The sequence below is a fragment of the Pollicipes pollicipes genome, unplaced genomic scaffold (assembly GCF_011947565.3).
Source record: "Pollicipes pollicipes isolate AB1234 unplaced genomic scaffold, Ppol_2.1 Scaffold_6478;HRSCAF=7683_pilon_pilon_pilon, whole genome shotgun sequence".
Classification (NCBI taxonomy): Eukaryota; Metazoa; Arthropoda; class Thecostraca; order Pollicipedomorpha; family Pollicipedidae; genus Pollicipes; species Pollicipes pollicipes.
In genome coordinates, this window is record NW_023596882.1 from 215,097 (window position 1) to 240,444 (window position 25,348).

Genomic DNA, 25,348 nt, shown 5'->3' on the forward strand with positions numbered 1-25,348 from the left:
ACGTTAACAGGCATCTCAGGATAAACCCATCGCACTTCATAGTGGCTCGCTGCAGAAAACGCAAAGAACTTCCGCTTTCCCTACCCCTGAATCATATCACGCATTTCCTACTACGGGTCCTAGCATATCCGTCATTTTCCAATGTTCTGGCAACGGCGGCTGGTGTTGTTAGCATCGGCGTGAGCCGTACACCAGACACCCCCGGGTACGTGGGTTTTTTTCTTGTTTAATTCCTCCGGTCAGCCGGCCACCACATCCACAAATCCCCTGCTACCTCGAAGACTAAGACATGCTACAACCGAGTGAAAGCGGCCTCTGACGCCTCGCATGCGACCCCGTCCGGTTAGCGTTTAGAGTAAGGTCGAAGGAAGCCTTATCGGCGAGGGGCTCACTAACAGTCCCTATTTGACAAGAATTCTCAACCAACGTCACTTAAAACCCCCTTTGTGCTTTTAAAACCACAGCTTCTCATGCAACTGTTACCCTAGAAAAATTACCAAACATCACAATCATTATTTGTGACGTTTATTTGAGCACCAGACACTTAAGCATCTAGCTTATATCTTCTGCGTACACGTACATACAGGTTGCCTGCTTATTTTGTTCCAAAAATCGGTCTTCACAAGGTCTCGGTACAGAGTAAATACGAGTCTGTTTCAAATGGCAGTACAGATGAGTCAATAGAGCGCATTTATTTCGGTATACATAATAAACGCCACTGGTGGAGAAAAGCTGATGCAAGGCTACGAACTGCGAAGTTTTATCGCTGAGCTGATAGATAAGCAGAATGCCAAACATAAACATACTGCTATATACTATAGCTACGGGCGCGCGACGGGTGGCAGGCAAGGCCCCATAATAATAGCGCAACGGCACGGTGGCAGCATAGAAGTAAGTGTTCTTGAAGTCAGCTTGAAGATCAGAGGGCAATGATGCTGAAGGAGGCGAGTGAAATGTACATGTAAAACTCTAAGTGCTTTCAAGTGCACGGCTGAGGTCAGATCATCTCCACCGGATTCCCCGCAAACAAGCGCTTGCAGTTCGACATAAATGACGTTCTTGCCCATATAAGGGTCATTGATGGCGAGGAGCAGTGAAGAGTGTGGGGGCAAAATAGCACGTCATGATTGCTAAATGATTCATCAAAAACAAGCTGTACAAGCAATATCGGCGTAGTTTTACAAAATTATCTGGTGGAGTTGAGCTGCTGAAAAGTGAGAAATAGCCTCTATTGCCACCAGATCACGACAGCAAATAGGTTCCTCCACGAATTTAGCCTGTTCTCTTCTCAAAGTTCGAGGGGGAAACCTCATACGTGAGACATTTGTGTTTATCTTAAGTGTGCCTAGTAAGCACCATAAGACGGCACAAAATTATTGATGCCACTCGATGCAGATCACGTGACAGGGCGTGTTTCGCAACATGGATTGGCAGGAGAGCGGGGCTCTGAACAGTTAAAATTTAAGAGGCCGCACCCCTAAAGCACGCCCCTAAACGGGGTTTTCTGCGAGTTTGCCCACATTCTTCGCAAATTTGGGGAGGCCGGAGTCTAAGTGTGGGGGAGGGTAGACTGCTGCTAAATAGGAAGCTACACCCCTGGGACTTGAGGTCGTCAGTCTATTGCGTGTATACTCGGCACATGGACATGGCTCGTGACTTGAAAGAGAGAACGAAAATGATTAAAGGTAGCACTCGACATTTGTATTGTTTTTTTTAAGCTAAAACAGCCATGTTGAAGGTCATTCGGTGTAGTTAACAGCCCTGCCCTTCTTAAGAAATAAAGCCCTCTAGTTTTTTGACCCGTTGGTCACCAAGATGTGGAGACTGTTTCAAGGAGACTATTTCAAGGTAACTCCAGTGTGTATGGCGCTATAATATCGACATTAAAATCCTGCACATTCCATTAGTCATGCGGTGATCAATGCCAAGAAAAACATAATTGCTGAGTCTTTCATATCTGGAGCCCGTGAGGACGATTTCCGGATATAATGGCCAGGAGTTATAACTCCTCCGGAGTTATAACTCCTGTCTTGACCTATATTATCTGCCGGTTTACCCCCAAGGCGCCGATAGTGCAGTGGTTAACGCGTCTGCGTTAATGACTGCACGTCAGGGAAGCCAGTGGTATGGGGTTTAATTCCCCGTGGTGCTCGCCCTTCCTGCCAGGGTGGGAGGCAGGCGACGCCAATATAGCCTCAGCAGCTGAGTGCGTCGTTAAGTCCCCATGACGGCTGCTGCTCAGCGTACTTCAAGATTTTACCCAATCATCTCCTGCCCTGTGCTCCTCATCCTGCCTCGTGCGCTAAACTGTCCTGTTATGTCCTGTTGCCACCTATCCTCTATCTCCTGTCTTCTGGCTGTCATGTCATGCCTAATGATGGCGGAACCTCCATGGAGCTTGGAGAACGGAAAACATGATTTCCGTCCTCCGTACACTGTCTGCTCATGTGTGTGATTCCCACTCACTCCAGTCTTATTTGTAGGATTTTTGTGATGAGGGCTTACAATCCAAAATATCGTTCTCAATTCAGGTCGTCCCCTCTAGTTCCAGTTTCTGTCCTCCAGTCCTGATTGTCCCGCGATCTCAGAGTTGTAATCACGCCCATGACCAAAAAAAAGCCAAAATGTTCTACAGTAGGTTATAATCCTAAACATGTTTCTCAGCACATACATTTTACACACATTACACGTACACACACACATCACACACACCACACACACACACACACACACACACACACACACACACACCACACACACACACACACACACACACACACACCACACACACACACACCACACACACACACACACACACACACACACACACACACACACACACACACCACACACACACCACACACCACACACACACACACACACAACACACACACACACACACCCACACACACACACACACACACACACACACACACACACACACACACACACACACACCACACACACACACACACACACACACACACACACACGTACACAACACGTACAGCACAAACATTTCCGACAGCACGTACTTCTTCACGCATGCAATTCTGTGTTTAATACGTGTTCATCATACTCGCTTATGTTCTGTTTACAGTAGTAGTTGCCTGGGAGCACGGTTAAAACAACTTTTCCAACCAATTTGATAAATTTGCAGCACGTTTTTAGCAGCAGTGGTTTTTTATCATCTACCAGAAAACACGCATATCGAGGAGCACATACATGCCTTAACATTGCAGCTTACATTGCGGCAGAATGTGAGGAAATGTAAACGACTCTGTGCTGAATACTGACATATCGTGTGGCTGCTATAATGGACGAGTCGCTCGTAAACATTCACATATGGGATGATCAAGACGGGGATTTGCATCTCTGGCGCAGATACATGCATAGGGAACGTATTCCGTTACCACGGAGTAATCGAGCCTTTGTGTCCCTGATGTCTGTGCTATTTACATAGGCAGCTTTACTACAACGCCGCATATTTAACTTTGACATACTAAAAGTCTTATGCCGGTCGCTTGTCTAGCTGTCCCCTGCTGCTTCAAGTCCTGTTCAGTCCAATAAAAACACAGGTCATTCCAGTCCAGATTAACTTTTCACCAGCTAACGTGGCTTCAACACCGTCCTCACTGGGGATGGGTTGGTCTTCCCATCCCGACCCAACTCCCCAGTCTATATGTCCGACTCCCATTACTCAGGTCAGATGTGTGAGCAACACAGAATTCAAACTTGAAATAAAATGTCGGGTAGTGCTTACGTCCTCTACCATAAACATGCGCCCGGGTGGCCGGCTAGGTACCCTTCGCTCGGGTGGGGGTCAATTTGACGCCCCTAAGATCTCGGGAACTAAGAAAGCTAGAAACACCAAACTTACAGGGTGTCTTGACCTGTACGTGAACTCACTTAGGTCAATGTTTGAGCTTACTAGCTCATAACCTTCAGGTCAAATAAGGTTAAAAATGTCAAATTTCAGGCTGGTCTCCAAAGTGCCCCCCGGAATCTAGGTAGCTGTTTCTAAGCAAAAGATCACAAGTCCATTTGTGGTCAGTGACCTTGTTTCACCTTTTGAAGGTCATGGTGATCAAAATCATACAAGACTGCTCTGAGTTTTGCATTTGAATGAGCGACAAATATTACGCTAGGAGTATGTTCCTAAAACAGAATGTCGACCCAGGTCGTCTTAGGTCAATGACCTTTTCTGACATCTAAGAAGTCAATGGAAGATGTATAATGCGGTTCCTGTTGTCAATAAATTTGCAATGAGGACCACAAACTATCCCATACAGCAAGCCCTTAGAGTAATAAATCAGGGTAGTTGTGAACTTGTTCTGACCTTTATATCTGACCTTAGATCAACTTCATTTGCTCATTCAATATTTGTGGTGCCTAAGAAAGTTTCTCAGAGATGTATGGCTTCGTCAAACACTCCATTATTGTTTTAGATTGGACGATTCTCTAAAAATTGCCTTCGCTGAAACCATGGCCTGAATTTGACCTGCTATAGGTCAGCGACCTTACAAGGTACATCTAAATTGATGATGTAAAACGGTCCGCTATACAATTGTCTACAGCTATGCAAAAGCTGGCGCGGCTGCACCGCGCCGTTCGGAAACCATTGTGGAAAAACCTTCGGGTGAAAGGGGGGGGGGGTCAATTTGACCCACTGTGCGCGTGGTAACACTGAAGTAATGTCGACTTTCTCTTACGTTTCGTCCACGTCTCTGAATGGTTCTTGGCAGTCGGTGAGACCTAAAGCTCCAATAATGATTATTCTCACGCTTCATTTGTCAGGATGGGTCAAACTAAATGACATTCCGTTTGTTTCGCCCGATGAATGGAGCTTGCGATTGTTTCGGCAATTAAAAACTGGTTAATATCAAAGTAATCATCATCCACGTTTAAGACCTAAAACAACATCATCGGGGTAATGTAATGATAATCCATCACCTCGACCCTGGATGCCACTGAGACCAGAGCACGGTGTACGAGACATCCATGACAGTGGCGCAACGTGAAAGTCTAAGTTGCGTTATATTGATTTCCTTGCAAGGCTCACCGACATGGCATGCCGATCTGCACGTGACCGTCAAGCAAGCAGTGTGATAAGCAGTGTGCAAGGCTCACCGACATGGCATGCCGATCTGCACGTGACCGTCAAGCAAGCAGTGTGATAAGCAGTGTGCAAGGCTCACCGACATGGCATGCCGATCTGCACGTGACCGTCAAGCAAGCAATGTGACAGTTACGCGGGGTAACGCTCCTTTATCTGGAAATTTGCGTGGCTTTAACCTCGGGAGGTTTTGAATTGCCGCGTCCGCCAGCCACATTACTTATGCCCCCAATCGACGCCGCGAGAGCCGCCGGGAGATACAACTCCTGGCCACGTATGCAGCATGAGGGAGGGGCGTCCATTTCGGACATCTTTGCTGGAGGACATCAACCCCGCCTACCAGGAAGCCTTACCGCTACTTGTCTCACGCGCCTTTTCACACCATTGGAGTCGGACGATCTCAGATAAAGCTGCGGCTGTCTATCGCTGAGGTTAACTTCGACCATCACATTTTGACGCCAATATCGGTCTCGGTTCATCTCAGACCACGGAGATGTGGGAAAGTTGTGGAAGTTTCACGTTAATGTATTTTACGTTTCTCACGCAAAAGACATCAAGCATAACTTCCATGTGATGCGTGTAGACGGTTTCTGTGCTAAGCAGTCATCTGTAAACAAGTTAGGTAACACTAATAACTAAATTTTAAGTTGTCGGCATTAAGAGTCTCTGCAAGATTTCGAAAGTAAAAACGACAATGCAGACACCGCTGTCTGATTGGAAAAGGTATTGGATCATGCAGGGTCGCATAAGCCCTCCTAAAACACAGCGGCGGTTCCGCTTCTCCTGACCGTGGGAGCGTCTTTGTTAACACGGCATCCGCTCTTGGCCCTTCTTAAAGGGTCTGGGTCGGCAAAAGGTCGCCGCCTGGCCTCAGATTGGATCGTCGTGAGGTCTGGGTCGAAATAAACAGTAGGTCACAAAATAATACTTAAACTTCAAAAGAAATTGCACTGAATGATGAGTCAAAATTATGCATGGAAAAAAATATATCGTCTTCCGACGGATGGTTTAAAATAATCAGCCTGGATCTTCGGTATCGTGTTGATTTACTTCGCTGGCGAGGTGTACCAAACCGGGCTGCGTCCACCACCGCCATTCCACTAACCCCACGGCTCGGCACGCTGCGTGTACAGACGCACACTGTCCTTGGAACGAAATTGTAAGCGTGCAAACTTCGCATGGTCGTTCCCCGGGAGCAAGATGACTCACTATACAAGTCCAGGTTACGACCGCCAGAGGCCGACGGTCTGTCGGCATTGTTCTTATGAGCAGCCGTCCTGCGACCGGAACTGCGAGCAGCCGTCAATGTATGCTTTTCAGTTTCTGCCAGCAAAACCAAGTCACCCAGCTGGGTATCGCTGCCTGAGGCGCCGCTTTCATCACAGCTGGACTGAATTCCGGCGGCCTTTGTTGGAGTCGAAATGAAAACGCTTTATCATGGTAAATTCGCCCGACACGGGAGCGACGAACACACGGGCCTGTTGCCTCCGAATGTCGTCCCATCGCGGGTATAGAACAATATTCACACATATCGTTCTTTTAGGCAAACAAGTGAGCTACTGGGACTGCACACCGGGGCATCACTGGTGGCCCACTCAATGGATAAATGTGAGCCCGTAGAATCACCGTAGCTGCTTCAACTTGGCATGCATGTGCACTGATGCGTTGTCTTTATTCCTGTCGCCCACAGAAGACGTCGACACTCATTCCCGCATTCGTACGCCTAAACGCATGTGAGTACGTGCACACACGTTATGTACGCAGTCAACGTTTATGCATGGGTTGTTTGTTTGTGCCTGTGTCCAGTGTTTGCACGCAATTTTTTTCGCCGGCAACTGAGTGGACTCGGCGCTAGGTACAATCGATCCAGTCTATGATTTTTGTGTGCAAATACGCACCTGTGTACCAGTAATGTGCACCATTGGTAGTCATTATTTAGTGTTATATGTTGCGGCTATTTTTCCATGGGCTATGTTTTATGCCCGTCCGATGAGAACACATGCAACGCAATATGTCAGTTACATTGGCAGCATACTAGGGCAGCTGAAAACATGCAATTCATGAAATTTGATGTCTCCATTGCACATGTGTGCACAGCTCAGCCAGGCATTTCAGTCGATTTCTGATCAATTATAATTGCGAATATTCAGTATTTGCGTGACCTACCTTGCGCACCTGCGTCCTGATAAACTTTTGTCTTTTGTGCTCTAGATGGATATCGTGATATGATTCTTGCGCAGATTATGAGCTTTTTGCTGAGTGTTGATCGTGCTATTCCAACTTTTTCCACTTGTTGTTTTGTAGAGCTTTCAACATGTTTGAGCATTGCATTGGACAAATTAAAATGTTATAGTGAGGTAGGTTGGCGTGCAGTAACATTCATTAATTGTGGGTGTTGATCATGCAGAAAAGGCTAAGCCTTCCAGAGCTAAGTGTGCTGCAAACATTCAACAAGTGGCTATCGACCTGCCAGAGCTCACGGAGCTAACATAAGGAAAGGAAAACCTGTGCGGCGATCTCTCTCCTGACAGCTTCATAAGGAAACTCCACACCAGTCTGAAAATGGTGACAAATATCACGTTCCGCCGGCCTGAATGCTGGGAAATTCATCCTAAGCATGCTCTATCTCAAATATCCACCCATCCGGCGGCAGGCGGAGATCTGAAGATGCCAGAATCGTGCCAGATAAATTGAAATTTGTCATTTGCTGCAACCGCCAGCATCACTTCCATCGATAGGAGAGATGATTGGCTGCAGATAACATCGCCCCAGCACATACTTGAAAGGGCTGTCCCAGGGCGATGCGATTTGGAAGAGGTTTTGCGCCGAGCCCTGTTTGGTTCGGTGCCTGGCCATCCGCGTCTGCGGGCCCCGCCCAGCTCGGCCCCACACCGGCGTCTCTGTCGATGCCTGCGTCATCGCCGTCGATTCATCGCTGCCGAACCCCTCGTTCCACTCCTGTTCCGCGTCTGACCATACGTGTTCGGTCACTGCCGTTGCCTGTTCCGCCCCCGCCGATCCCCGCTCCATCCTCCTGTCGGTGCCGCTCGCCGTCCGCTGGCGCCCGGTGCGTCGCTACCGATCCTCCGCGCCGATCGGACCGGTTCGGGAGCCGTGATGCCGCCGGGCGTGGGCGCGGAGGCCCCGGTCGCGATGGATGGCCGCGGGGCATCTCCGCGACGGCGGCGACGACGGCGCCCCCTCCCTGGTCGATGGGCCCTAATGCCGGCGCGCTGGCAGCGCTCGGCCCCGCGCGGCGCCGGCGGCGGTCCGCCCTGCCCAGCGGGGGGAACGTGCAAGGAGGCGGGGAGGAGGGCGCGCCAATCAGGCACCGGTGCCGGCGCGGGCCGCTGCCAGCCGAGGTGAGGTGCGGGCGTTGCGGTCGCCGATCGGTGGGGCGGCCGCCGTGCCCCGTTCGATCTACCCGTCACAGTGCGTGGCGGAAGATGTGATGACGCGAAGCGCGTAATTGGCTGCGGGAGAGTCGACGCGTCAGTGCGCTGCCTCTGCCACTGTCCGGGACCACAACACGGCCTTCGCGTCAGTGCGCCGCCTCTGCTACTGTCCGGGACCACAACACGGCCTTCGCGTCAGTGCGCTGCCTCTGCTACTGTCCGGAACCAGAACACGGCCTTCGCGTCAGTGCGCTGCCTCTGCTACTGTCCGGGACCAGAACACGGCCTTCGCGTCAGTGCGCCGCCTCTGCTACTGTCCGGGACCAGAACACGGCCTTCGCGTCAGTGCGCCGCCTCTGCTACTGTCCGGGACCACAACACGGCCTTCGCGTCAGTGCGCTGCCTCTGCTACTGTCCGGAACCAGAACACGGCCTTCGCGTCAGTGCGCTGCCTCTGCTACTGTCCGGAACCAGAACACGGCCTTCGCGTCAGTGCGCTGCCTCTGCTATTGTCCGGGACCAGAACACGGCCTTCGCGTCAGTGCGCTGCCTCTGCTACTGTCCGGAACCAGAACACGGCCTTCGCGTCAGTGCGCTGCCTCTGCTACTGTCCGGAACCAGAACACGGCCTTCGCGTCAGTGCGCTGCCTCTGCTACTGTCCGGGACCAGAACACGGCCTTCGCGTCAGTGCGCTGCCTCTGCTACTGTCCGGGACCAGAACACGGCCTTCGCGTCAGTGCGCTGCCTCTGCTACTGTCCGGAACCAGAACACGGCCTTCGCGTCAGTGCGCTGCCTCTGCTACTGTCCGGAACCAGAACACGGCCTTCGTGTCAGTGCGCTGCCTCTGCCACTGTCCGGGACCACAACACGGCCTTCGCGTCAGTGCGCTGCCTCTGCTACTGTCCGGAACCAGAACACGGCCTTCGCGTCAGTGCGCTGCCTCTGCTACTGTCCGGAACCAGAACACGGCCTTCGCGTCAGTGCGCTGCCTCTGATACTGTCCGGAACCAGAACACGGCCTTCGCGTCAGTGCGCTGCCTCTGCTATTGTCCGGGACCAGAACACGGCCTTCGCGTCAGTGCGCCGCCTCTGCTACTGTCCGGGACCAGAACACGGCCTTCGTGTCAGTGCGCTGCCTCTGCCACTGTCCGGGACCACAACACGGCCTTTGCGTCAGTGCGCTGCGTCTGCTACTGTCCGGAACCAGAACACGGCCTTCGCGTCAGTGCGTTGCCTCTGCTATTGCCCGGAACCAGAACACGGCCTTCGCGTCAGTGCGTTGCCTCTGCTACTGTCCGGGACCAGAACACGGCCTTCGCGTCGGTGCGCTGCCTCTGCTATTGCCCGGGACCAGAACACGGCCTTCGCGTCGGTGCGCTGCCTCTGCTATTGCCCGGGACCAGAACACGGCCTTCGCGTCGGTGCGCTGCCTCTGCTACTGTCCGGGACCACAACACGGCCTTATCGCAAATTGCAGCGTGGAGGCTCATGCCTTGGACAGCCTTATGTATCAATGAGTGATTTGGCGCTTCGTGATCGTGTAAGCTGACGCTAGTATAAATTTGCTGCACAGCATAAGTTGACATCATCCAGTTACGAAAGATTCATACTGAAACCAAGCAGCACTAATGATACTGCTCACAACATTTGAGGAGTAGCCAATGACAACTGACGTTAGCTATTGCAAGTAGCGACAATTTCTGAAGTCGTCAATGGCAGCTTCTGAGCGCCTATGTTTCCGAGTAAAAATGGTGCGCTTAAAAATTTGCGATCAATGCAGCTCTTGTTTTTCATCGCATTGTTGTGATCTCGTTTTCAACTTCAGAGGCAAGGAATGAGCAGAGCCTTTGTCGGCAAACTGGGACAATGCAAAGACTTCAGAGACAAGAAATGGTCGGTAGTGTCTTTGTCGGCAAGTTCGGGAAATGGGATCGATGATGCGGCACTTTGCTAGTAGTACCACCTGCAGAAATTTGGAAGCCCCGACATAGAATCATGGATGATTAATGGTGGCATGGAGCAGGACCCTACATTCTGACATGTTCAGATAGTTATAATGCTACCAGATGCACAGCAAACGGGCAAGGGAGCCGATGCGGTACAGAGACGCCCTGGGACCATTACCGCTGTCAATAATGTGTCCGCCCCGTGCCTTCATCGGCCACAGCGCCCGCCTCCCAGAAATACCCGTGGTGGGGTAAGTGGGTGCGAGTCGCTTTAGTGCTCGCTTTTTGCCCCTGGCTCCCGGCTGGGATTACCTGCGATCGATAGAAGCGGTCACTCAAGGTCAGGTGAGGTCAGAGGGGCGAACCGTGCAGAGCATTGTGGCACGTCAAACTTGCACCACACTATTCTGCCGTTAAACTGGATTTATGCGATTGTGTGGTGGAGTACGGGCTCACACAACAAACACTGTAGCGTGTACTCTAATTTTTAAAAAAATGTCCAATCTAAATGTTCGGACTAAATGAATGAACAACCGACCGTTGTGGAAGACACGAGACTTGCTGTGTTGGAACGGTAGTTAGTGATGCAATCTGGATTGCGTTAGATCACAATAATGGCTTTTTTAAATAGTTGGGTAATCAATAATTACAACGAAATAAATCGAGCGCAACTATTTGAAATAAATCTTAAATGTGCTGGACAGTGGGTTGCGATGGTAAAGTGGTTATGGTATTCGGCTGTAGACTGGTCGGTCCTGGGTGGGGGGTCCCCACCACGCCTCTAAGGTATGCCACATGGAACCTAAGAAAGATATCCTGTCTCGAAATGGCCCTAGCAGCCGGCGTGACGCAATCCCTTATCATAATCATAGTTGTGTTGGATCTCATCTTGTGATGCCAGCGGATTCGTTTTTTAGGCGAGGATGAATGAATGCAGAATACTTAACGTACCTATATGTGTTACAATTGCTGCTAATGTGCTTTAAAGCCTAAAGCAAGAAGCTAATTATTACGGATCTGTGTGACTACTTTTTCTGCCGGGCCGGGTTGGCGTAAAGTGGATTTATAATTTTGGAAAGGATGGACTGACAGGCGGATTTCATTATAAAATAGCTAGACGGACCGGACCAGATGCTATTACTTTAAGCACCGAAGAGCTCTGGTGAGCTAAGGAGGCAGGGAGGGGCGCAGTACCCTTCACGCAGGGTTAAATGTCAGCTTGCACAAACCTCAAATGTTACGGTCCATCGCTTTCTAAAAGTGTTTGGAGCTTCACACGATACAGCAGATCAGAACGCCAAGAAATCGGGCGAGACATCCCTGCGGGAACGCTTCAACAGAGCTTCGGGAGCCGGGGGGGGGGGGGGGGGGGAGGAAGGACGTCGGCCCGGTTTCGTTTCCACCCGGGGGTATATCTGTCTGAGCGTCGACGGCCGGCGCGGCGGCCGCGAGACCCGCAGCATCGCAAGGCGGACGGGGCATCGCCGGTGGTCTGATGTTCTGCGTCGCCAGGTGGACGGAGCGGTGGTCTGCTGTTCTGCATCGCCAGACGGACGGCACGGTGGTCTGTTGTTTTCCATCACCAGGTGGACGGAGCGGTGGTCGGCTGTTCTCCATCACCAGGCGGACGGAGCGGTGGCCTACTGTTCTGCATCACCAGGCGGACGGAGGGGTGGTCTGCTGTTCTCCATCACCAGGTGGACGGAGCGGCGGTCTGTTGTTCTGCATCGCCAGACGGACGAAGCGGTGGTCTGTTGTTCTCCATCACCAGGTGGACGGAGCGGTGGTCGGCTGTTCTCCATCACCAGGTGGACGGAAAGGCGATCTGTTGTCCTGCGTCGCCAGATGGACGGAATGGTGGTCTGCTGTTCTCCATCACCAGGCGGACGGAGCGGCGGTCTGCTGTTCTGCATCGCCAGAGGGACGAAGCGGTGGTCTGTTGTTCTGCATCGCCAGAGGGACGAAGCGGTGGTCTGTTGTTCTACATCACCAGAAGAACGGAACGGTGGTCGGCTGTTCTCCATCACCAGACGGACGGAGCGGTGGTCTGTTGTTCTCCGGCTGAGCGGCCGCTCCCGCCCCGTCTTTCCACATGGCTGGCTGGACGGCCGATGGCCAGGGCAGGAGAGCTTTGGGTGTTCACGCGGAAAACGGGCTGCCAGAAAACATTCTCAATGGCTGGCGTTTATCTTCCTCGGTCTTCCCTGTCGAGGCTGTTTTTCGGCAGTCAGAGCTGTGCTCGAGATTGGCGAGGCGGGCCTCTTCGCAGGAGGGAAATGGGAGAGGCACTTAACGTACTGAAGCCGGAACACTGGCTTAATATTAACACCATTATCTCCCCCGATATGCACGGGACGTTTACCCTGGAAGTTTAAGTCAAGGTACGTTTGGTCTTAACATCGTGAAATCATGTCCCAGCCCAGTTTATCTGCTTTGGGCCAGGAGTATGCGGGTTTTGCACTGATGACGAATGAAATGGCGTAAAGGCGTCACTTCCGTGCACAAATTAGGATGACGCAAACACGCTTTTACGCCTGCTATTGGTCCCATATATTGTGGCATCCCATCGAAATACGGTAAATCACGACACTTTCTGCTCACGGAACGGTAGCTGCCCGCTCACAGACACAGATACTGGGTGTAGTGCTTGCACTCGTGAAGTGTCGGAGCCTGTCTAAAGCTAGACACTTTCCATGTTTAATCACAAAGAATTTTGAGTTCTGTCTTCATGGCATGAAATAGCGTAGAATACGGTGTTTTTACTTACGCTGATCGTTTTCATGTGTTAGATGTCAAGCATTATATGCGTCAGTTGTTACATGTGTGACATACATTTTCACCATAATTTCTCCAGACATTTTTGATGAATTAGGCAACAAATTTATTGCCAATCGCCTTTGGGCAAAACACTGTTTTCTAGCCTCAGAAAGCTGAACAGTTCGCTGATCTTACAATAAAGTATTCAAACCAATTGGCCCCAAACATCGTCCGCCCTTCGTAGCGCGTAAGAGCCAGCTATCCGCCAAGCTTCATAAGTGAGTTTATTTCGACAACCGTTCACGGGGAAAGGGACCCAGCATACAGTACAAAACATTCTTCACCCGGAGCACAACGGTGCATGAAAAAAAACACTTACAAATGGCGACCTGTAAGCCGATTCGCCCAAACGTGATAACCCCGACGCTGGGCAATGGTACACATGCAAAGGTCTTCGCAGATGTCGTTCGAGATTGTCACGTGAGTGACAGGACAGCCAGCCCGTCAACGCCCCACTACGCTAGAGTTGTTGACTTCCAGAGCCGGCTGAAATTCCTCGCTGACCGGCCCCGACGGCTCCTCCGCTTCCGCCAAGATTCGTCTCTGTCGCCCTTTGAGCGGGGCACATGAATTATGGAGTGGGGCGTCCTCCCACCAGACAGCAGAGATTGCGAAATGGTGTCGTGCCATCAACTCACCTCGAGATAACTCTTACGGCCCATTATGCATGATGGGATTATGCATGATGGGATGATGTATATATATATATATATATATATATATATATATATATATATATATATATATATATATATATATATATATATATATATATACCACGGCAAATTCAGCGTTTATGACATTATTGATCGTTTGTTCTACGCTTCGTATGAGGTGAAAATCATGGTGCCGGTGAACGCTGGATGCGCCGTGGTGTACGGCCAACAATGCACACGAAAAACATAATCCCTAAGTACTTCACACACACACACACACACACACACACACACACACACACACACACACACACACACACACACACACACACACACACACACACACACACACACACACACACACACACACACACACACACCACACACACACACACACACACATATATATATATATATATATATATATATATATATATATATATATATATATATATATATATATATATATATATATATATATATATATATACTTGTAAATTAATGTATATCATGTTATGCTCGGATGACGCCGGTCTTGTGTCTGCCTGAGCACCTACTGCCGGCTAAGACAAAGGCTATAGGTTGAGCAGCTGAGATCTAGCATGCGAAGTTGTTCTTTCAGCGGAATTATGGTATTGGCTGGTCAACATTATAATGGCGCACATTTTCAGCAACAAAATTGGCTTTGGTTCTGCTTACGTGATCCCAAACATTTTGTCTTGTGGATTTTGCGTCGAAAATGTTCCTTTTTGTCGTAGATCGTGTGAGATATCGAACCAGCTCCTCGGGCTTCCGCAGCCCGGACCCCGTGCGCGGCACCTCCCAGCTGACCGCGATCACATGTCTGACTGCGCCATGGTGGAGGAGAAATTATGTCATTCGCTGCTGTTGGTAGCAACTATGCTTCGAAGTAAGCACAAATGAGTCACGCACTGCATGCCTTGGTCAACACAACTCCGTCTTGTGGTGTTATGTGCAGATAGCCAGCCTCGCGCACTGTTGCATAGTATTTGTGTGACGGCCCCCAGCGGCGAAATCTCCCCCCTTTGTAGCGTTTATCTGACTTTGGACAAAAACCATGTCGCAAAAAGATACAAACTTCATAATAATTTTATCATAAGCCATTCCTTTTTACGGTTTGAGATAGGCCATTAATTTTTACGGTTTGAAATAGCAGCGTGTTTCAAGTAGGCACTAACCATGTCTTCACTGGCTGGATTTCAGAAAACGGGTGCACGTTGAATCAAAACTCCAAGATCTCGGAATCGCACAGGCAGACTTTAAGAGAGTGTTCATCATTGATAATGGGCTTTGAACTGTAAAAGCCATTTTGATGACCTTTCGGTGCTGTTCATAATCCTGCCCTGCTTGAGACCTAGGCTCCTCTTGTGTTTGAACTACACGACCACGAAAATGGTGAAAGGTGTATCGGGGGAGTATTTCAAAGTTACCTTAACATTCACGAAGTCATTATAACGCCATGCGAATCTTGCCATTCCGTAAGCCATGTGGCGATCAAGGCCAACAGTTATAATAGTCGAGGCGCTTATATCTAGCGTTCCTCAGCGCGATTTCCAGATATAACGTCAATTGGCTGTCAATTAATGTCGTGTAAAGCACGACGACGTAATCAAACCATGACGCAATACGGCACATATTTACTAAAACATGATTGTACGGTCTAGATCAGTCTTTACCACTTAAAAAGTACGCCAAAGTATACCAGAAGCTATATTCGAGGGCCTGTTTCTGCATTTCTGATGTTTCTTCAATATCTTTCAATGTGAAACATTTCCTTTATTAACACGCTGGATGTCACGATGTCGAAAATAGGTAATCTAATTCTAACGTTTTTCCAAAGTAATGCCTTAAAATCTTCCATGCTCTTTTGCATTGCTATTTTCAGACTATGCTATGGTGAGCCGAAAGGCATGCATGGGGGTGTATGACAGTGGAGGGTGTATGCGATGTAGAATTGGCTGCAGGGAGAAAACGCATGTTTGGTATAGCGCTGAGGGAATGCAAAGCATAAGTGCGTCTCTTCCTCCAAATCCATGGTCGGTTCATGTCCGGCTGAGACTGCTGGCCCCTTCAGTGTTTGTAATCCGCTGAGGATCTGTGGTCACTTTGTTACAATTCACAATCGTTTCGAGTTTTTCAAAAATCTGAGCCAAATCAGTTTCATTACATTTCCTAAAATTTCCCCTGTCACCCCAGTTTTCCGTCTTTTTTAGAATTTCGAGTGGTACCGAATGTTACTTTTTACGTATCCTGGGACATTTCTGTGACTCCTTCAGAATAGCACTCAGTATTTGGTAACGTGTAATCGGCAACACTTATAGCATATGTAAATCATTGCTCAGGATGCCTTCTGTGCGTCGTGGCCGTGTTTTTCGGACGGTCTGATTAACAGATGTAATTAAATTAAAACATTCAACAGACAAGCATTTACAGCCAAACTTTAATACCATATTACAATAGAAATTGCAATAGTAATGTAGGCGGATTTTGCCTTAAATGCCTTATGACAAATGCCTTACTAGAGCTATATTCAAAATAACAGCTTTTAACAAGCTATATCCAAGCCAACATATTATAATAAAGCTATATCCAAGCTAACGTGTAATGAGCAGGCTATTGCAAGCTAATCTGTTTTCATAACGTTCCACACCTCTATAGCTAGGCAGCACCACCAGCAATAAGCTACTCCAAACTTGTTTTAAAATTCCACCCAGTTTTGCGACTACAGTTGAAGACACAGGTTTAAGCTACACGGGCTTAAATTTGAATTATAGCTCAAGATTAAGTTTCACAGTTTCACCGTCAAAACGACTAGACGTGCGTTCGGCACGCGGGCCGAGCTACATCCCGCTCCGTGTTTCTCTTGCTCAGTGGTAACATGCATTGTACGCGAACCCCGCGTGCCGGGCCTGCCACGCGCTGCCAGGCGCGCAAGCGCGATCGACCGGGCGCGGGGTCACGGCGCCCGATGGATGCGCACCGTGGCAGCTGCCAGAGTTATGCGCTCCCGCCGTATGCTGCGCCACGCTTCCAGGCGATATAGATCAACGATATGAGACGATCTGACAGATCGCCAAATCGGCCGATTAACTTCTGACATCCCGGCAGGGAGGGAAGGAGGAGACCAGGAAACACGAATTGGGCACGAATTCAGGCCCTATCAGCTGCATAGAAACAGAGGTGCTGTCAAAATGAAAGAGACTCCAAGACACCCCCAGCGACGGGTGCCAAGAATCCGTCCAAGTGAGCCTGTGCACTCGGATATGGGGGCTATGGCCATGCCGGCTCCTGTGATAATGCCTAGGGAAACAGCGGAGCTGAGCTTTCTCAAAGGCCAATAAACAAATTCGTTATAAGTGTGCTGCCTCGTTATCGCTCTAGACAGAATCTGCCTCATGGGCACATACCTCGTCTACGTCATATTTAATCTTCGTCTAGGGAATAGGCTTCAGAGACTATGTCATACAGTTTTATTCGGAAGCACTTCTCCACGGGGTTTGAACACGGTGCGGGACTTTTGACTAAGAGTTTATGCTCTTGCGAAAATCTGTTTTTTTAATTACTGCGGCCTATGATCTGTTACATCTTTCTCGAAGTCATGTGAGTAAAGTTTTGTCCAAGTGGGGAACGTGCCGTTTTTTTTTGTTTTTTTTTGTTTTGCTGGCAATGAGCTGCAGAGGTTGTCTAACTTGATTGTTGAAATCTGAATCAAGCAGCGATAAAGTTAAACATTAAAAAGTGAGTTAATAGGTGATTAAATTTAATTGGTTAGTACATTATCATCGTTCCGTCTTTGTCACGGGATTCGGTCTTTTGAGTCTGCAATAATTTGATCATGAATGAAACATACCTTACAGTTTTTAAAATTTTCTGCTAACGCTGTTTACCTCCGCTGACATGGCTGGTTGAGTTTTCTTCATGTACCTGCACCGGCCAATGCAGCATCTATAAATGTTTAATTTTGCCTTTTGGCCGTTTTTGATATATTACGGGCCACATATATTCGTATTCAATAGCACCCGCCTGGTCAAAGATTTACAAGGGTCATCAAACGCCGTTTTCCGCCTTTTCGTAACACGCCTAGGTCCTGAGATAACGGGGGGTTTCTGAAATGATAATCTACTCTTGATGACTTGACCTGATGTCGAGAATTATTTTCACTGTTGTTCAATCACACCTGTATGCCATTAACTAGAGCTGCGTAATCCCGTTTCTTCATGGCTCAAGGTTTCGCTTAGTTTCCGAGATATTGGAGACCTTTGAACGCGTCCCCCCTCCCCTCCCGTCGTAGGACAGGTGACAAGAGCGCTGGTTGGCAAGGGCTAACTCGCTTTGGAATTTTATGAGATGTGAGTATGTTTTCCGGTTTTTTATAAAGGTTATGAAACCCATATGACATTTTTTTTATTTTCTCAATATCATTTCACCAATCTTTGCCCGCCCCCGCCCACTCCCTTGTACAACAGGTCGCTTTTTCACTATGCGTGGTTCCTAACAAAATATTAAAAAATAGGTGCGATGCGTTCTCACCGAACTCAGGCCTCGCTATTACGAACATTCTGGATGCGCCCCTGTTACCTTATACCAAATCGTTAAACTTTTATCCACGTTTCTGTAATGACCCAGATCAGTGGAGGGCATAGATTATATGCAAAGCTCTGGGGGGGGGGGGGGGGGCGAGACATGTGTAATACAGAGTTGAGATGCGTACAAATCCTAACAATTGCAGTCCCCCCTCCCCTCCCCCCCAGTATTTCAAATCATGAGACTGCGTCTGGCTTCGTCCATGCGCCTCAGCAGCTTTGGGAGTCTGCTTTGATATCAGACCCAATTCGAGGTTGACATATGAACCACTGTTCCTCCCTTATCCTATACCATATTTGGATGTACACGACCGTGTCGCCTGCTTTTTTCACCGTTTCAGTGTTTGCAAAGGTAACATTGATAACAGTAGTATTAGCCTCATTCCTCCGAAAAACCAGGAGATAAGTGATATAATAAGGTTGATATTTCGGCAACATGCCTTCCTCGAAACAATAGCAGAAGTGAATGTCGGTTTTTATTCCTCGATTTTCCGAGGAATAAGGCTAATACTACTGTTTTATATATGTGGCTAATGTTCCTCGCCAAAGCACTGAGCAGCCTACGTAATTTTTCAAAGGTAACAACGAACATATCGCTGGCAATAGGTCTACAGCTGTCGCATAAGGAGGCACTCGAATTTTGCTCCGAAACTAACGTCGATGCATGACATAAACCTTCCTTCTCGCTCGCTACGCACAACTACGCCAATTCAGCTTCCATTAAGTGTAGCAAAAGGCTTTTTAAGATGCATCTGATATGAACATGTATTTTGGTAAAATATTGCTTTTTGCCGCAGAAGGGCTCTAACAAAGCATTCCTCGGAATAGGCTACGATTTATTTCGAGATGTCTCCCACAAACAACGCTCGAAGCCGCCTGTGGGCAGTATAGGGTGCCAAAGTTTTGATAGGACATGCCAAATGTGTATCTGGGGCAGGTTGTCCGATTTAGTGTCCAAGCTGGAGCGTTGTGGCGATGAGACGGAAAAACACCGATAGGTTCGAGTCACCGCTCGCTGTCAGATCGAGACAGAAAGACACCCGATAGGTTCGAGTCGCTGTTCGTTGTCAAATCGAGACAGAAAGACACCGATAGGCTCGAGTCACTGTTCGCTGTCAAATCGAGACAGAAAGACACCGATAGGTTCGAGTCACCTCTCGCTGTCAAATCGAGACAGAAAAACACCGATAGGTTCGAGTCACCGCTCGCTGTCAAATCGAACTATACACATCGCAATAAATAAGCTAAAGGATCGTGCTGAGCTGTTTAATACCACGCAGCATGCATGCCTGGCCGTGGACAGCAGCTGGTCAGAACAGGAATTGTCTCGATCGCAGCGAGCCAAAGACGGAACGAACTGAAGAAGGAGCTGAAGGCAGCTGGATTTGACACGATAGCAATCAGGCCGGAATGTGTCGAATGTGGGCGTCACGAACGCGTCGCATTGCTGGCAGTCGTCTAAAGCCGTATCTATGTCATCTGTAGGATTTGCTGCGTTCCTTACTGACGTCAGAAGCTGTTTTCACAATGAACCTGAAGTCACATCCGTGCCGGGAATTTATTTTGGCTGAAGGTTAGGCGAAATATGGGTAAAGCAGCGTATGGCATCTGACACAGGGCAAAGTAACGCTGCACGTCGCGTTGTCTTAACCCTACTACTGTCCAGAATTAAAACCACAGGCGACTTATGCCAATCTGAGGCAGTAAGGCTGAACCGACGCGCCGTTGTGCCGGGTACGCGCCTTTGTGCCGGGTACGCGCCGTTGTGCGGGGTACGCGACGCTGTGCCGGGTACGCGATGCTATGCCGGGTACGCGCCGTTGTGCCGAGTACACGCGGTTGTGCCGAATACGCACCTCTGTGCCACGTACCCGCCGGGCTACCCAACTGTCTTCTCGGCGCCCCCACAACTAACCAATTGACCGACTTTGCAAACGGTTCGTTCAATTCTGGGCATGAAACATGCCAATCAGGAAGGAGCTGGGGTTACGTTGGCCATGGGCAACGATGTTATCACTCAGCTGATGTAACGATAACAAACTGTACCGTGCATGTAATGAGTGGCACACTGTGTATCTTAATTATAAAATTAAGGATGGAAGGTGGAGGTGCAGAATACTAAGATGTTTCTTTCGTGGACGGGTGCACTATTTGAAGCAACTACGCCAGTGTGTATACAGTTAAATGTATATCTATATGTACATATACATATATCATTGTAATATTAATATCAATGACGACATACAGTATGCCACTGCTAGGCCAGCATAAAGAGCGTTAAAACTAAAAATAACTATCTTGACCGACGTTTTTTTCAATATTCTGCTGAGGAGCTGAGCTGCGACGAAACAGTAGACCCAAAATGGTTTTTGTCCTTTCCCAAGGGTTTTGGAGCAGAACGTGATGCTTCTAAGATGCATAGCGAGAGGTGTTAATAAACAAAAAGATTTCAGCCAGAAAGGGATGCCAGAACATGTCAAGATAACGGAGACCGTTGGATTCACAAAGAACATGTTTGCGCTGGCGAAACAATTTTTTGTCCCTGGTTGAGAGTAAGACACAGCTGTGTCATTGTCCTAATACGGTGTGCAGCCGGCGCTCAACGCCTGTGAGAAGCTGCCTTCCCTGATATGCAAATAGACTCTTCGCAACCACAATAATATCACTGATCCCCTGATCAATAGAGCATGGACCCAAATATGGCCGCACTATCGTCAGTAAACCCATCTACCGCCGTGGCTTTTCTATCAAGTAAGAGAATCTTCAGACCGTTCCCCCTGAACGAAATTCTAGTCGCGACGCTGTTGAAGACCATCTTGACCTGCAGTCGGTCGAATAATTGAGCGATCCGCCTGAGCCTTTGAAGACCGGGCGTCAAAAGGCGCGCCGAAGCATCCTGGCCACTGGCGTGTGTCATCAAACGGCATCCTAGCCACTGGCGTGTGTCGTCAAACCGCACCCTGGTCACTGGCGTGCGTCGTCAAACCGCACGCTGGTCACTGGCGTGTCGTTAAACCACACCCTCGTCACTGGCGTATGTCGTCAAACCGCACCCTGGTCACAGGCGTGCGTCGTCAAACCGCACGCTTGTTACTGGCGTGTGTCGTCAAACCGTACCCCAGCCACTCACGGGTGTCGTCAAACCTCGCTCCGGTGACTCACGGGTGTTGTCGAACTGCACCCCAGCCACTCACGGGTGTCGTCAAACCCCGCTCCGATGACTCACAGGTGTTGTCGAACACCCCAGCCACTCACGGGTGCCGTTGAACCGCACCCAAGCCATTTACGGGTGTCATCAAGCCGCACCCCAGTCACTCACGGGTGCCGTCGAACCGCGTGGCGATCGTGTCGAGGAACGTGTTCTGCGGGGCCAGCAGGCCCTTCCGGTTCGGCATAGTGATGGCTGGCGTCGTCGGCCGGGGCGGCCGACAGGTCGGCGCGCCAGAGGTCACAACAGGTCAGCGGCGCCCGGCACCGGACGAGACGGCAGGTCAGCCGGCCCCCCGACACTCGCTGGCGGCCCGGACCGGAGGATGCCGCATCTCAGGGCAGCCTGCACGGACGGACGGAAAGTGGCGCGTCACACAAGCCTGCACAAGTGACACTGTGACTGTAGAAAGATCGACGCTGACAAATTTCGTGACAAAAAGAATTCAAGCTCACCCTCAAACCTCAGTTGCCTGGCACTCAGCGACTACACAACGATCAATGCAAGCGTCATCATAACTAGGCATTGCCGCTGGAAAAGTACTGGCGCGTGCTTTGGAGCCGTTCTTTCAAGCGTTATGTGACAGGGACTAATCACCTAACGAGCATGCGCAGTTCCGTCAAGACACGCCTTTTCGGCCTGGCCAGAGTGGCATGACCTGGAGGTGCTAACGAAGTCAACCCTGCCCTCTCCTATATTTTCTTCCAGAAATGCTGGAGGCGATACATTTTCACAGCGTAGCCGAGGTGATGATCTCTTGAAGACCAGGTCACAGAAGGCGAAGGACAAGGAGTTTTAAGTTAAACGAGGCCACTGGCAAAAACACCAGGTATATATATATAATATATATATATATATATTATATATATATATACACAAACATCGCCAGTGCAATAGATAACTCTTCAACAGCAATCTCGTACAGCCTCTTGGCTAATCATGCGCTGGTCAAGTGAGCCATGGGTTACTGAACTGGTGTTTGAGAACACCTCAGAGACAAATGACTGTCGCGGCATACACCGGCACAAATATTGCTGAGATGCGTTTGCTAACAGACCAGCGGGGTATGCGCGGGTGATACGCCGGGGGGGCCGTTTATGGAAGCTTGACGGGACCTGCTCAACTTGAACTGTGAACTTTGCACCTTTTCAAATTGTTTTCATCCAACAGCAGTAAAGAACTGCTGGTATCATGCAATGAGCAATGTTGGGACTGAAGTCAGGTTCCAGCAAATTCCATAATAAAAGCGTCATTTTAGTGGTGAAGCGACGTCAGCGCTGTGCTGACCGCCAGGAGCTGCACACTCTTCGGCAGTGGCACACCAGCCAGCGCAAGGCCTAGTAACAGCTGTAACGCCCTAAAACCCAAATCATCACCATTACATAATCGACGCAAGGTGAATTATACATACAAACAGAGGAGGAAAGTGTGCATCAGCAAAAACGCCTATATTGCCGTAACCTTACAAAAAAGTTACATGTCTCGAGGAAGATGAGGCCTTTTAATATAAGGTGTAATTTCATGGTGTAATTCCATGTCAAACCGGCAATTATGCCACGATCACTGCTATCCGCACCTTGGCGTATGGCTAACCCAAGAGACCGTCTGAGACTTGGATGCCTTAAAAGACCTCGCTAATTGCTCTGCAGTGAGGATTTTCACTCGCCCAGAATGTGCGGATTTTCTGTAATTGCCAATCGCGTGGCAGGCTTCGGCGGCCATCTCGGCTTGAGAGACGGGATAAGGACTCCTAATTTACGCCTGACTGGATGGAAGGATGTGAAAGTTGGCAATTTGGGAGCTAATGCTTAATACCTAGGCGTTCCTAGAAATTCTAGGCACACTTACAATGCAAATTGATGCTGCTAGACCACATGACCTGGGTCCTGGAGCCTAGAGCCTAGCATGCCAAAAACTCAATGGAAATAGTTTTACAATATTCCATGTTTTTGTCACTGACATCTATTGTAGAAGATGTGCACATTGCTGGCTCCAAAAACAAGGCATCTGGTGTGACACGTTCACAAAATTGGCAGAAATGCGGATGCGTTGCGATCTATATTTGTCCGCGGTATATAACAGTAAGTGCTTAGTGCCTGATGCGGTAGTTTGCAGGTTTTTCGCCCAAAAAGCATCTTGTAAAGCTCCAAACATTTAAGGGAAACGTTCTATGCTTGAAGACCTTGCATTAGGCACCAGACGTCATGCTATAAGTACCTTAATAACTGTTGGCATGCCGTTAATGAAACAAACTGCTCCGCGCAAAAAATCTCCATTTAGTGGTTATGCTCCTCCTAACGTCATTGTATGATTCTGTCTTTGAACTTTGTATGACGATGCGGTGCTACCAACTAGCCTTGAGAAATTGCTACCCCTGACTCACTTGTAGTACCTGAAACTCGCTGAGAAATGGGAGTGGTGGAGCTGGAAGTATTCGCTGAGCCAAATACCGTTTTGTGTTGGTGTTTTATCAGTTTCTTGTGGTGTTTCATGCATCGTTTAATACTTTTCTTGTATTGACACGCTCAGTTATGGCGCTAGTCTTAAGCTATTTGATTGCATGTCATTCTCTAAAAGCTAGCGATCATGTCCAACTTTTTCCTTTATGTAGCAAAAACGTGATTCGCGATTAAAACTTGCACAGCCCGTTCAACTTTGATTGAGAGTCAGTTGACATCCGCCATATTTGGAAATTGCGCTCAGGTACGCCAGATCTGAACGACTCGACGAAAAATTCTTCCTGAACTTGAACGCCGCATGGGCTATGTGGTGGCATGATGTGAATGGCGTTGCTATGGCATTGTGCATGTCTGAATGACATTGAAATGGTTCGCACGAAACAGTCTGCACATTTTCGCGGACGTGTAACTCAGAAAATAAATGGTTTTAGGTCTCAAGAAGGGGTGAGCTGTGAACTCCACCAAATAATCTTCAAAGTGGTAATTTCAGTCCAAAAACTATACGCAAACGTGAAATAATTTCTTTAACGTACGGCAAAATGCTGCCCACGAGGAACATGACACATCTTCAGAAACATCAAGTTTGTGAGCTATGGCAGAAACCTTGCTCTGTATACTGCACCTTATTTTCTCCACACGAGCATACGTTGCATTTTGGGGCTTGCAAGATAAAAGTTGGAAAACATGGATGAAATTAGGTAGCGTTTGATAGTATTGAGACTAGTCGCGCATTGAAGAGCATGTTGTCGCTCGTCTTTTGCTACAAATCATGGGATTCTTCAGTTAGAAATCATGTGCGTCTTAGTTGTGAACGTTAATACCTGTGGACCATTATTGCAGCTAGACCAAAGCTGCAGTAAGCATGGTTTGCCAACGGCCGCCATGGCCCGGCCGGTCAACCCTTACTGCAAAATGACGCATTCAAGTTGTGTATCACGCCCGGGGCAAGAGGCTCTTTTTCGTTTCTTTTTTGCCGTTTGTTGTTGTGCTTTGACACATCGGCCGTGGGATCCGTGGATGGTCGTACAAACGCGCGTGCCATGTGAGAAAATGTTGAGGACGAGAGGCAGCGTTATACATCATGGCTCAGTATGTGCTGCACCAAATGTATGGCCCACTACTGGCTCGCAGTACTTTCTTTGTGG

General features: G+C 48.9%; 1 protein-coding gene across 1 annotated transcript in view; it reads right to left on the bottom strand.

Moving 5' to 3' along the window:
• The window catches only part of LOC119106952 (potassium voltage-gated channel subfamily H member 8-like), a 75,324-nt gene extending 53,369 nt beyond the window's left edge, over nt 1-21,955 (bottom strand). The window contains exon 1 of the mRNA XM_037230296.1: nt 21,856-21,955. Within this exon, the coding sequence (XP_037086191.1) occupies nt 21,856-21,931 (76 nt within the window). The 5' untranslated portion in view covers nt 21,932-21,955. The remainder of the gene's footprint in view (nt 1-21,855) is intronic.
• Between the last annotated feature and the right edge of the window lie 3,393 nt (nt 21,956-25,348).